Source organism: Podarcis tiliguerta, assembly GCF_965153285.1.
Source record: "Podarcis tiliguerta genome assembly, chromosome: 2".
NCBI lineage: Eukaryota > Metazoa > Chordata > Lepidosauria > Squamata > Lacertidae > Podarcis > Podarcis tiliguerta.
In genome coordinates this window covers 2,068,343-2,080,653 of record NC_139535.1, presented here as the reverse complement: position 1 = coordinate 2,080,653, position 12,311 = coordinate 2,068,343, and the positions used below count along the sequence as shown (strand labels likewise).

General features: G+C 48.3%; 1 protein-coding gene and 1 long non-coding RNA gene across 4 annotated transcripts in view; both read left to right on the top strand.

Moving 5' to 3' along the window:
* LOC310671203 overlaps nt 1-11,662 on the top strand; it is a 62,311-nt gene extending 50,649 nt beyond the window's left edge. Inside the window, exon 3 of the long non-coding RNA XR_014507891.1 lies at nt 11,463-11,662. This is a non-coding gene — a long non-coding RNA (uncharacterized lncRNA). The remainder of the gene's footprint in view (nt 1-11,462) is intronic.
* Nucleotides 1,596-11,179, top strand: LOC310670303 (uncharacterized protein). Of its 3 annotated transcripts, none has more exons than XM_083425445.1 (6): nt 1,596-1,908; nt 2,708-2,821; nt 4,971-5,119; nt 6,752-6,829; nt 8,444-8,530; nt 9,352-11,179. In XM_083425445.1, exons 2-6 carry the CDS (start codon nt 2,784-2,786, stop codon nt 10,905-10,907), a joined length of 1,908 nt encoding a protein of 635 aa, XP_083281571.1. In that variant the 5' UTR covers nt 1,596-1,908; nt 2,708-2,783; the 3' UTR covers nt 10,908-11,179. The 3 variants fall into 3 exon arrangements, with proteins under 3 accessions (XP_083281571.1, XP_083281570.1, XP_083281572.1); XM_083425444.1 differs by having other exon boundaries at nt 1,597-1,908; nt 4,993-5,119; XM_083425446.1 differs by lacking the exon at nt 8,444-8,530 and having other exon boundaries at nt 1,597-1,908; nt 4,993-5,119.
* Nucleotides 11,663-12,311: the final 649 nt, after the last annotated feature.

The following is a 12,311-nucleotide window of genomic DNA, read 5'->3' as shown; positions in this document are numbered from 1 at the left end:
GCGGTGGCAGCGGGTGGCGGGGGTCACCACAGGCTGGGTAAACGAGTCCTTCGGGCCTTATCCGGCCCCCCGGGCCTTAGTTTGGGGACCCCTCCCTAGCCACAGTTCTGCAACCCGGAGCAGCTTCCCCAGTCAGTCACATTGGGCTGTTCAACTATGATGAGTTTCTGACAGGATGCAAAGGCCCCGCTCGTTCTTGCGCTGCTGCAGCAGCAGCACACAGCAGCTTTCAAACACACACGCACAGTTATCTGAACAGTTCCTAAAAACCATCAACCCATTCCCACCGCCACCACCAACATGCGAAAAGCACAAATCAACAGCATTTCAAAAACCACTGCCAAAACTTTCAGGAAGGATCCCAGCAGAAAGTAAGTAAACAGTCGCCAAAAGCGCAACCCCCAACACCAAGCAGTTGCCTGCATGACTCTAAGGGGGAAGAAAAGGCTGAGGAGTAAACATTACACAAATCCGGACTGGAGCCCCTAAGATGGTCAGATGGTGCCTTCCATGCCTCCTTCCAGGCAATTCCTGACGCCAATGTCTTGCTTGTCTTTCCTTTGTTTGGGCAAAAATACAGGACAGGGTGGGATGGTTGGAGGGCATTTTATTTTATTACAATTTATTTCAGCCTAACAGAACAGGTGGCGCTGTGGGTTAAACCACAGAGCCTAGGGCTTGCCAATCGGAAGGTCAGCGGTTCAAATCCCCAATATGGGGTGAGCTCCCCTTGCTCGGTCCCTGCTCCTGCCAGCCTAGCAGTTTGAAAGCACATCCAAGTGCAAGTAGATAAATAGGTACCACTCCGGCGTTAAGGTAAACAGCGTTTCCATGCATTGCTCTGGTTCGCCAGAAGCGGCTTAGTCATGCTGGCCACATGACCCGGAAGCTGTACGCCGGCTCCCTCGGCCAATAAAGCGAGATGAGCGCCGCAACCCCAGAGTCGTCCGTGACTGGACCTAATGGTCAGGGGTCCCTTTACCTTTTAGCCTAATTCCACCATGCTGGTAGCACTGTGGTCTATGCTTGCTCTGCAACTGGACCTAACGGTCAGGGGTCCCTTTACTTTAAAGGTAAAGGTAAAGGTACCCCTGCCCGTACGGGCCAGTCTTGACAGACTCTAGGGTTGTGCGCCCATCTCACTCAAAGAGGCCAAGGGCCAGCGCTGTCCGAAGACACTTCCTGGTCACGTGGCCAGCGTGACATCGCTGCTCTGGCGAGCCAGAGCCGCACACGGAAACGCCGTTTACCTTCCCGCTAGTAAGCGGTCCCTATTTATCTACTTGCACCCGGGGGTGCTTTCGAACTGCTAGATTGGCAGGCGCTGGGACCGAACAGCGGGAGCGCACCCCGCCGCGGGGATTCGAACCGCCGACCTTTCGATCGGCAAGCCCTAGGCACTGAGGCTTTAACCCACAGCGCCACCCGCGTCCCTTTACTTTACCCTTAGCCTAATTCCAGACATGGCAACCCTAAGTCCTATGTTGGGCGAAAGATTCCATTCCAAATCTACAATTCTCTGATTTTCTGATTATAGAATGGTAGAGTTGGAAGGGACCGCAAGAGCCATCTACTCTAAACCCCTTCAGTGCAGCAAAAAGAGAGATTAATTGATCAACTGCAGTTTGCAATACATTGATTGCAGTTTGCAATGTATTAAGAGAGCGAAGCGCAAGAGAGAGCTCATCTGTCACTCAGCCCTCCAGCTGTGTAAAGAACTGGACTCTGTTTCCTAGAGAGGCAGGATGTTGTAACCAAAGTGGGGGTGGTGTTGGAAGGGGGGGGGGGCAGACAGACAGACAGGCAGACAATAGTGAAAGGCAGGGAGGGGCAAACGGGCTTGATCAAACTCCCTCGGAGAGGAAGAGGGAGGCGGAGATGCGGAGCGGACAGCGGATTGAGAAAGAGGTGCGGGACGGTGCAAGAGGGAAGGGACAGGGATTTGCTTTGGGTGCGGGGGGGGGAGAAGGGGGAGTTTCCCCTCTCCATATTCCTCCCCGGAAACCTATAGAAGGGGGGGGGGGTGCTCTGATCCATTGCATGCAACCCGGGTTCAGAATCGCTCCCCCAACAGCTTCGTGGATTTTGCATCCTAGGAGCCTCGTCCAGCCCACCGCCAAGTAAAATTCATTGGATTGGGGGGGGGGGGAGAGAAAGATGCATAGGTCTGTGTGCAGAGGAGACACCCCCCTCCCAAGGTTTAGGAAGAAACACCCACTGCACGATTTCTATTGCACGATCCTGTTAGAAGCCCCACCCCCAAATACGGAGCTGGGAGTGGATGGGTGGGGGGCTTGGTGCAGAGAAAGCAGCCTTTCTGGGACGGGGAGGGCAGAAGAGAAGGGAGGGAGGGTGCTCTCTCGCCCTGTCCGCCCCCCCCCCAAAAAAGGAAAGGACAGAATTACCATCCCAATGCCCCCGAATTGCATCATCGGGCACCTTTCCAACTCTACCATTCTGTGATTTGCAGTGGCGTAGCATGGGTTGTCAGCACCCGGGGCAAGGCAAGTAATTTGTGCCCCCTAACCCGTGGATTTCCACCCCCTAACCCGTGGATTTGCGCCCCCTAACCCGTGGATTTGCGCCCCCTAACCCTAACCCCCAGATTTTGCGCCCGGTGCGGCCAGCCCCCCCTGCACCCCCCACGCTACGCCACTGGCGATTTGGGTGTCCCTTTTCTGAAGCTTTTCCGAATCTTTTATGACAGGGCAGCCCTGAGAGTCTCAGAGGTGGCCAAGTTTTCAGCAGCATGGAATCCCTGGGGCCTTCTCTTGGTTCTCGGGATGAAGTGGGAGGAGACGCTCAGGTGCAGCCGCCTCAGGTAAGGGAAGGAGAACTGGGATGCAGGAGGGAAGAGATGCGTACCATTTTCAACAGTGATTAAACATACTTTTACATCTGAATTCAGTTTTTTTGACTTCCATCAGCCCTGTCTGAAAATTTTCCAATCTAATCTCTTAGTATGCATTTCTTATTTTCCCTGTTACATTCCAAACTCATAACCAATATCTCTATCTTTTTCTACTTGGTAACGCTTCGTATATTTCTCCTTACAAAACGTCTTGTAGTCCTACTAGCGTACAGTGGTGCCTCGCCAGACGAAATTAATTCGCTCTGCGAGTCTCTTCGTCTAGCGGTTTTTTCGTCTTGCGAAGCAATCCTATTAGCGGATTAGCACTATTAGCGGTTTAGCGGCTACTAGCGGCTATTAAAGGCTTAAGGGATTAGCGGATTAGCTGCTAAAAGGCTATTAGTGGTTTAGCAGCTTAGAAAAAGGGGGTGGGGAGCGAAAAAAAATCTCAAGACTCGCAAGACATTTTTGTCTTGCGAAGCAAGCCCATAGGGAAATTCGTCCTGCGAAGCGCATCGAAAAACGATAAACCCTTTCGTCTAGCGGGTTTTCCGTCTTGCGAGGCATTCGTCTTGCGGGGTACCATTGTAATTTGCTGATTACAGTTGCTCTTCAAATAATTCATATACTCCTTCCAATCTTCTGTAAATCTCTGGTCCCCCAGGTTTCGAATCCTTCCTGTCATTTTGTCCAATTCTGCGTAGCCCATTAATTTCGTCTGCCATTCTTCTTTCCTCGGAATTTCTTCTTGCTTCCATTTTCTGGGCTAACAATATTCTTGCCGCTGTTGTTGCGTATAAGAACAGTTTGACATCTTGTCTGTTAATGTCTTGGCCTATAATACCAAGTAAAAATGCTTCTGGTTTTTTTTAAGAATGTATATTTCAACATCTTTTTCATCTCATTATATATCATTTCCCAGAAGTTCTTTACTTTCTTACATTCCCACGGCACATTGCAGGTTCTCAAGGTCACACAGAAAGAGGTTCTGCAGACCTTCCTCATTCAGAGAATCATAGGATCGTAGAGGTGAAAGGGGCACCAGGGGTCATCTAGCCCAACCCATTGCAATGCAGGGATCTCGGCCAAAGCATCCCTGACAGGTGGCCACCCAAACTCTGCTTTAAAAGCTACCGGCCAAGGGGAACCCACCACCTTCAAAGGTAGTCGCTGTCAGACGGCTCTTGCCATCACAAGGTTCTTCCTGAGGTTCAGTCAGAATCTCCTTTTTTGTAGCTTGAAGCCATGGGTTCGAGTTCTATCCTCCAGAGCAGGATAATAATAATAATTTATTATTTATACCCCGCCCATCTGGCTGGGTTTCTCCAGCCACTCTGGATGGCTCCCAATAAAATGAGCTAACTCTACCTTCCCTGTGACAGCCTTTGAGATATTGGAAAGTGGCTGTCATCTCTCCTCTCAAGTCTCCTATTCTCCGTCCCAAACATACCCAACTCCTCAACACTTCTTCTAAAGGCTTGGTTTGCAGACCCTGAATCATCTTGGGCGTCCTCCTCCGTCCATCCTGACTGAGGCAGAATAGAGCGGTACTGTTACCATTACTATGACAATTAATAATAGCAATAATAATAATAATAATACAAGTTGTTGTTGCTGCTGTTGTTGTTAACAACAACAACAATTTGTATACTGCCCAATGCCTGCAGACATTAGGGTTGTTCACAGGATAAAAGGTGCATAATGAAGGTGCCTGGCAAAACTCCCTAGGGAGAGCATCCCACAAATGGGGAGCCACTGCGAGAAGGCCCCGTTCTCATGTTGCCACCCTCTGTACCCTATGGGCACTATACTTCCATTGAGTCAGCCTAGCATTGCATTAGCCTTTTTTGCTGCTGCATCACGGATTCTCTCGTACAGACTCTTGAATGCTGCAAATAAATGCTGCTGTGATACTTTTATTGTCGTTAGCCGCTGTGAGGACGGCTTCAGCTGGGGAGGGTGGGATATAAATAAATTATTATTATTATTATTATTATTATTATTATTATTATTATTAAATAGATGAGTAAATAAAGCCCACCAGCACCTCACCTTATTACCCTTTCCCCTTTCAAACTGGGAGCAATGGTCTCTGTGGGAGAGATTACCTCCTGAGTAGGGAGTGTGTTCTTTCCCCCCAGGATCCGGTGACCTTCGAGGAGGTGGCTGTGCGTTTCACAGAGGAGGAGTGGGCTCTGCTAGATCCGGGCCAGAGAGCTCTGCACAGGGAAGTCATGGAGGAGAATCACAAGGCAGTGGCCTCTCTCGGTAAGAATTCTTTTCTGCCCCTTCTGGATTGATAGGTATCGTCGGTGTGAATCTGCTATTTTTGCCGCTTAAACCTGCAGTGCAGTGATGCTGTGATGAAAATGGGTGTTTGGGCCATGTGTGCTGGATAAGAAAGTAAGAGTCCTGCTTAATAATAATAATAATAATAATAGATGCCTGTAGGAAAGCCACAAGCACAAGCAGAAAAACACACTGGCCCTTTCCTGCGGTTTCCAACAACTGGTATTCAAACACACACATTCTTTATTACAGTCCAAAGACTGGTATATAGAGTAAACCTCTGTGATAGGGAAAAAAATTAATCTAGCTTTGGTATATTGTCTGTGATAACTGGGCACTGACAAATTCGTAAGATATGAAGGTAATTGAAAACCATGCCCATACTGAAACGGTCCGCAGGTTACTTGTGGTCGAGAGCGAAGATGGCTGCTTTCAGTATTCCGCAGCACACAGGTATTCGGAAGCAATAGGCAGGTGGGACTTTGGTTTGATCCAGCCCAGCTCTTGTTTGAAAGAGGAGAGCTGGCCTGCAGGTTGAACCTCCCCTTCCATAGAATCATAGAATCCTAGAGTTGGAAGAGACCACAAGGGTCATCGAGTCCAACCCCCTGCCAAGCAGGAAACACCATCAGAGCACTCCTGACATATGGTTGTCAAGCCTCTGCTTAAAGACCTCCAAAGAAGGAGACTCCACCACACTCCTTGGCAGCAAATTCCACTGTCGAACAGCTCTTACTGTCAGGAAGTTCTTCCTAATGTTTAGGTGGAATCTTCTTTCTTGTAGTTTGGATCCATTGCTCCGTGTCCGCTTCTCTGGAGCAGCACAAAACAACCTTTCTCCCTCCTCTATGTGACATCCTTTTATATATTTGAACATGGCTATCATATCACCCCTTAACCTCCTCTTCTCCGGGCTAAACATGCCCAGCTCCCTTAGCCGTTCCTCATAAGGCATCGTTTCCAGGCCTTTGACCATTTTGGTTGCCCTCCTCTGGACACGTTCCAGTTTGTCAGTGTCCTTCTTGAACTGTGGTGCCCAGAACTGGACACAGTACTCCAGGTGACGTCTGACCAGAGCAGAATACAGTGGCACTATTACTTCCCTTGAGCTAGATGCTATACTCCTATTGATGCAGCCCAGAATTGCATTGGCCTTTTTATCTGCCGCGTCACACTGTTGGCTCATGTCAAGTTTGTGGTCAACCAAGACTCCTAGATCCTTTTCACATGTACTGCTCTCAAGCCAGGTGTCACCCATCTTGTATTTGTGCCTCTCATTTTTTTTGCCCAAGTGCAATACTTTACATTTCTCCCTGTTAAAATTCATCTTGTTTGTTTTGGCCCAGTTCTCTAATCTGTCAAGGTCGTTTTGAAGTGTGATCCTGTCCTCTGGGGTGTTAGCCACCCCTCCCAGTTTGGTGTCATCTGCAAATTTGATCAGGATGCCCTTGAGTCCATCATCCAAGTCGTTGATAAACGTTGAATAACATCTGCCCAGCTGTTTCCCCAAAGTTAAATGTCCGGCTTGGCTTTCAAATAACAGCTGCCTGGGGAGGAGACCTGAAGAGTTTAATAGTCAAAAGTAACAGCCTTCCCTGTTTTCCTTGACAGAATCAGAGCTCAGTTCAAACTGGGGAGAATATCTGCTCATCCAAAACCTCAAAGAAGAGGAGGAAAGGACATTAGCAGGTTAGTCCTTAGGTGTGTCATTGGGCCCTTTGTGGAACTGACTAATTTATCTCCTGTTCCCAAGGATCCTGATGATTTTGCCCCTATTACTCTATTTCACTTGGCACCTAATCATAGCTCAGTTGGCTAGAGCGCAGTGCTGATAATGCCAAGGTTGCAGGTTCGATCCTGGTACGGGACAGCTGCATATTCCTGCATTGCAGGGGGTTGGGCTAGATGACCCTCGAGGTCCCCTTCCAACTCTACGATTCTGTGATTCTACGATCTCCAGCCTGGGTGCTTCAATTTGACAGCAGGCCAGGGAGAAAGGCAGATTTCATGCTAGGGATCATTAGGAAAACAACCAAAAATAAAACTGGCAATATCATGGTGCCATTATATAGACCCATTATGCAGCTGCATTGGGAACACTGTGCCCAGTTCTGGTCGCCTGACCTCAAAAAGGATATTGTAGAGTTGGAAAAGAGGTTCAGAAAAAGGGGGATGGATGGCGGCTAACAGATTGAGATTGAATCCTGACAAGACAGAAGTACTGTTTTTCGGAGACAGGGACCGGGTGGGTGTGGGGGATTCCCTGGTCCTGAATGGGGTAACTGTGCCCCTGAAGGACCAGGTGCGCAGCCTGGGAGTCATTTTGGACTCACAGCTGTCCATGGAGGAACAGGTTAATTCTGTGTCCAGGGCAGCTGTCTACCAACTCCAGCTGGTACGCAGGATGAGACCCTACCTGCCCACAGACTGTCTCACCAGAGTGGTGCATGCTCTAGTTATCTCCCGCTTGGACTACTGCAATGCGCTCTACGTGGGGCTACCTTTGAAGGTGACCCAGAAACTGCAATTAATCCAGAATGCGGGAGCTAGACTGGTGACTGGGAGTGGCCACCGGGACCACATAACACCGGTTTTGAGAGATCTGCATTGGCTCCCAGTACGTTTCCGAGCACGATTCAAAGTGTTGGTGCTGACCTTTAAAGCCCTAAATGGCCTCGGTCCTGTATACCTGAAGGAGCGTCTCCACCCCCATCGTTCTGCTCGGACACTGAGGTCCAGTGCTGAGGGCCTTCTGGCGGTTCCCTCATTGCGAGAAGCAAAGCTACAGGGAACCAGGCAGAGGGCCTTCACGGTAGTGGCACCTGCCCTGTGGAACGCCATCCCATCAGATGTCAAAGAGATAAACAACTACCTGACATTCAGAAGACATCTTAAGGCAGCCCTGTTCAGGGAAGTTTTTAATATTTAATGCTGTATTGTTTTTAACACTTGATTGGAAGCCACCCAGAGTGGCTTGGGAAACTCAGTCAGATGGGCGGGGTATAAATAAATTATTATTATTATTATTATTATTATTATTATTATTATTATTATCAAGGGGAAGAATTCCCTTCCCAGATGTTTGGCTGTTCTCTCACCCCACTCCCTGCTATGGGATTTCTGAATACTTTGTGCTCAAACGTAACAAATCATATCATTTTTTGGAATGTATTTTACTGGTTTTCCACAATAGTGACCACAAGCAAAACAAAACTTGTAATGCAGGTTTTCACCTTGTCAGCTACATCAAATAAAATTCAAGTACATTTCCATACCAACCATGTCTTTTTCTCCCCCTGGAAGAACCAGACTTCATTTCCTGGTGGGAAGAAGGAGAAGATGAACTTATACACAACCCCAAAAAAGAGGTGGCAGAGGAGACATCATCAGGTAGCTGCTTAGTTGTGGAAATCGTTGTTAAAGATAGAAGAGCGAAGCATGTAGAAGAACAAGCCTTGCGGAAGCAGGGCCAGCATGGCTTCTGCGAAGGAAAGTCCTGTCTCACAATCCTGTTCTTTGAGAGTGTCAGCAAGCTTATAGATAGATAGCAGTGATCCCATTGATCTAGGGTACTTCAGCTTTCTCTTTGTAAACTGCTTTGAGGGTTTTTCTCCCAAACAATCAAGCAGTGTATAAAATAAGCAAGCTTTCAACAAAGGGAAGAATCATGGAGATTTTCCTGGTCTAGCAAAGACACAGGGCAAAGATGAACTTCTAATCACTGCATCTTGCTTGGGTCTAACTCGCACAATTTCAATCAGCCTTCCCCCAACCACATAGGGTTGAAATTGGGCAAGTTGTATTCACGTAAGATGCGACCCTATGGTACTTTATGGTACCCATTTGTCAAAGACGTACCCTCCAAATTCTTCCAGCATCTCGTTATTTCAAGCCTGGCTGCTAGCAAAAGTGGACATTAGAGGGTTGTCCAACTATGGCTCTCATGTTGTGGGTTCTGATCCAGGGATCTCCTACCCACCAGTCTCTGTTTTAGTGCCGCCACCCTCTCCTCACCTGGTTCAGAGTCAGCTACCTGGTCTGGCTCCTTAGTCAAAGGCTCTGCAGCCTATGTGTCTTGATGGTTACTGGACTCGGCGGGTCATGATAGGGATGTTGAAATAAAGGGAAGCAGCCAATTGCTTTTGATCCGTTTTGGGACCCTTAGTTCCTGCCTTTCACTACTAACAGGATTTCTGCCCCTCTCCAAACAGGTGGGCAGGACAATGAGGATTCTGTACCTCCATCAGAAGCCATCAAGCCCGAAGTAAGAGGGGAGACCTTTGGAAGCAAAGGTCACAAGGAAAACCAGAGGAAGACGTCCGTTGCTTTTCAGGGTGCAGATGTCCACAAACTCCACATCCCCCAAGGAGATTGGAAAGGAAAGAGGAGGAGAACGTGCCCGGCATGTGGGAAAATATTCAAGTTTAAATCGGACTTAAATAAACACTTCAGAACCCACACAGGGGAAAAGCCGTATACATGTAAGGAGTGCGGAAAAGGCTTTAGCAATAGCGGGAACCTTAAAAAGCACCAGCTCCTCCACACAGGGGAGAAACCCTATAAATGTATGGAGTGTGGAAGGAGTTTTACTCAGAGTGGTAGCCTGACGATACACTACCGAACTCACACGGGGGAAAAGCCCTATCAGTGCGCTGAGTGTGGAAAGTGCTTCAGAGTGAGTTCAAAGCTGACTTCGCACTACAGAACTCACACGGGGGAGCCATATAAATGTGCGGACTGCGGGAAGAGCTTCAGCACGAAAGGAAACCTTTGTAAGCATCAGAGAATCCACATGGGGGAGAAGCCGTATAAATGCACCGACTGCGGGAAGAGCTTCAGCAATAAAGGAAACCTTTGTAAACATCAGAGAATCCACACAGGAGAGAAGCCATATATATGTACAGAATGCGGGAAGGACTTCAGTGACAGCACGAGCCTTACTTTCCATAAAAGAATCCACTCAGGGGAGAAGCCGTTCAAATGCGTGGAGTGTGGGAAGAGCTTCAGGATGAGCTCCGGCCTTACCGCTCATCAGAGAACTCACACCGGAGAGAAACCGTATGCGTGTGTGGAATGTGGAAAGAGCTTCCGTGAGAGACCAAGCCTCGCTTACCACAGAAGGACTCACACAGGAGAGAAGCCGCATAAATGCGCCGAGTGTGGAAAGAACTTTGCCGAAAGGTCAAGCCTGACTTTACACCAGAGGATTCACACAGGGGAGAAGCCGTACCCTTGTGTGGAGTGCGGAAAGAGCTTCCGGACCAAAGGAAACCTTTGTCAACATCAGAGAACGCACGTAGCTGAGAAGTCCTATAAGTGCCGGAAGTGCGGAGAGGCCTTCAACGACAGCGCGAGCCTCGCTTTTCACAAACGCGTTCACTCGGGGGAGAAGCCGTTTCAGTGCGTCGAGTGCGGGAAGAGCTTCCGGGGCCACTCGAGACTTCTCTCCCACCAGAGAATCCACACAGGGGAGAAACCATATTCGTGTGTGGAATGCAGGAAGAGCTTCCGTTGGCTCGAGGTTCTCACTGCTCACAAGAGAACCCACACGGGAGAGAAGCCGTATAAATGCGTGGCATGTGGGGAGAGCTTCAGAAACAGAGGGAGCCTTTATAAGCATGAAGGAATCCACGGGAGGGAGAAACCACGCGCATCACCCTTCCCTGAGGCAACTCCCTTTGCCACGGAGCCTGCACAGACTTTCCATTGCATGCCCACAAAGCTGTCCCCTCCCCAAGGCACTGTATATATTCTTGTTTTCCCTTGACATTTCTAGGAGGGCTGGGAATCCGCCAGTGGCTGAGCCACTGAAGCTGGGGGGGGAAGGGTTCAGAAGACAAGGGGCAGAGGGGGTCCCTCTGCAGAGAAGCCTGTGCCCCAAACTCCCCTACGTGGCAGGAAGAATTTTCGACTGCCGGTTTCGCCTGGGGCAGTCTTTTTTTAAAAAAATCATTTTTTTTGATTTTCCAATAAAAAAACATCCAATTAATATATCCAATCATAATGCTCCAATTAAAATTAAAAAACTAAAGTAAAAAAGACCAAGTTATAATCCAAATTATAATTATTAATTCTTCGGGGCTCCCCACGGTCTAGATCTCTAAAGCCACATCTCCAGACTCTCCAGGCTTCAGCGAAAGGAACCCAAAGCCTCCAGAGCGCGGCAGGAGCGCTCCCACTGCGCTTCGGAGGCTTCGCATTGCTATCGCTGAAGCCAAGGAGCCTGCATTCGCTCCATAAGGCACACACATTTCCCCTTAATTTTAGGAGGGGGAAATGTGCGTCTTATAGAGCGAAAAATACAGTAAGTTCTTAACCAGAGGTACCACTGTAATCTGTAAATCAGATGGTTTTGAGGAAGCTCATGTACAAACTCATGGCCAGAAGATTGTGCAACCTGAGACCACCTGGGGAGGTGACTTCGCCTCTTCTTGAGGGCTCCCCAGTGGCAGACCGAAGAGCTTGCTTGGTAATGTATATAATGCTTGCTGTTTAAAATAAAATCTTTAATCTTCTCACTCACTTGTGTTTGTATTCCTTCTGAATCTCATTAAAAGAACCACCTTGCATTTATTTATTTATTATTTGTTTGTTTGTTTGTTTATACCCCGCCCATCTGGCTGGGTTTCCTCAGCCACTCTGGGCGGCTCCTAACCGAATATTAAAAACACAATACAGCATTAAACATTAAACAGGGCTGCCTTCAGATGTCTTTTAAAAGTAAGGTAGTTGCTTATTGCCTTGACATCTGGTGGAAGGGCCTGTTTAACAGATTGTTGTATTTTAATATTTTGTTGGAAGCCGCCCAAAGTGGCTGGGGAAACCCAGCCAGATGGGCAGGGTATAAATAATAAATCATCATCATCATCATCATTATTATTCAGGAACTAAAGTATTTACCATTTACCAGGTTGAGCAACGATTGACCATTATCAGGTATCCGGACAGACACATTTTCTGCTGTAGACTGCCCCCCTGTGATGTATGATTTTTTTTGGGGGGGGAGGTTGTGTGGCGGTCTTGAGCCACAGGGTGGGCAGTTTTAAAAGTCTATAGCATGGGTAGGCAAACTAAGGCCCGAGGGCAGGATCCAGCCCTTCTAAATCCGGCCCACGGACGGTCTGGGAACCAGCGTGTTTTTACATGAGTAGAATGTGTCCTTTTATTTAAC

Bases quoted from the DNA above. Each gene is read 5' to 3' on its own strand.
- LOC310670303 (XM_083425444.1), top strand. From the start codon at position 1,879: ATGCGGAGCGGACAGCGGATTGAGAAAGAG. The intron at 2,822-4,992 runs GTAAGGGAAGGA...CTTTCCCCCCAG, and splicing joins CTCAGGTGCAGCCGCCTCAG to GATCCGGTGACCTTCGAGGA. The intron at 8,531-9,351 runs GTAGCTGCTTAG...CTCTCCAAACAG, and splicing joins GGCAGAGGAGACATCATCAG to GTGGGCAGGACAATGAGGAT.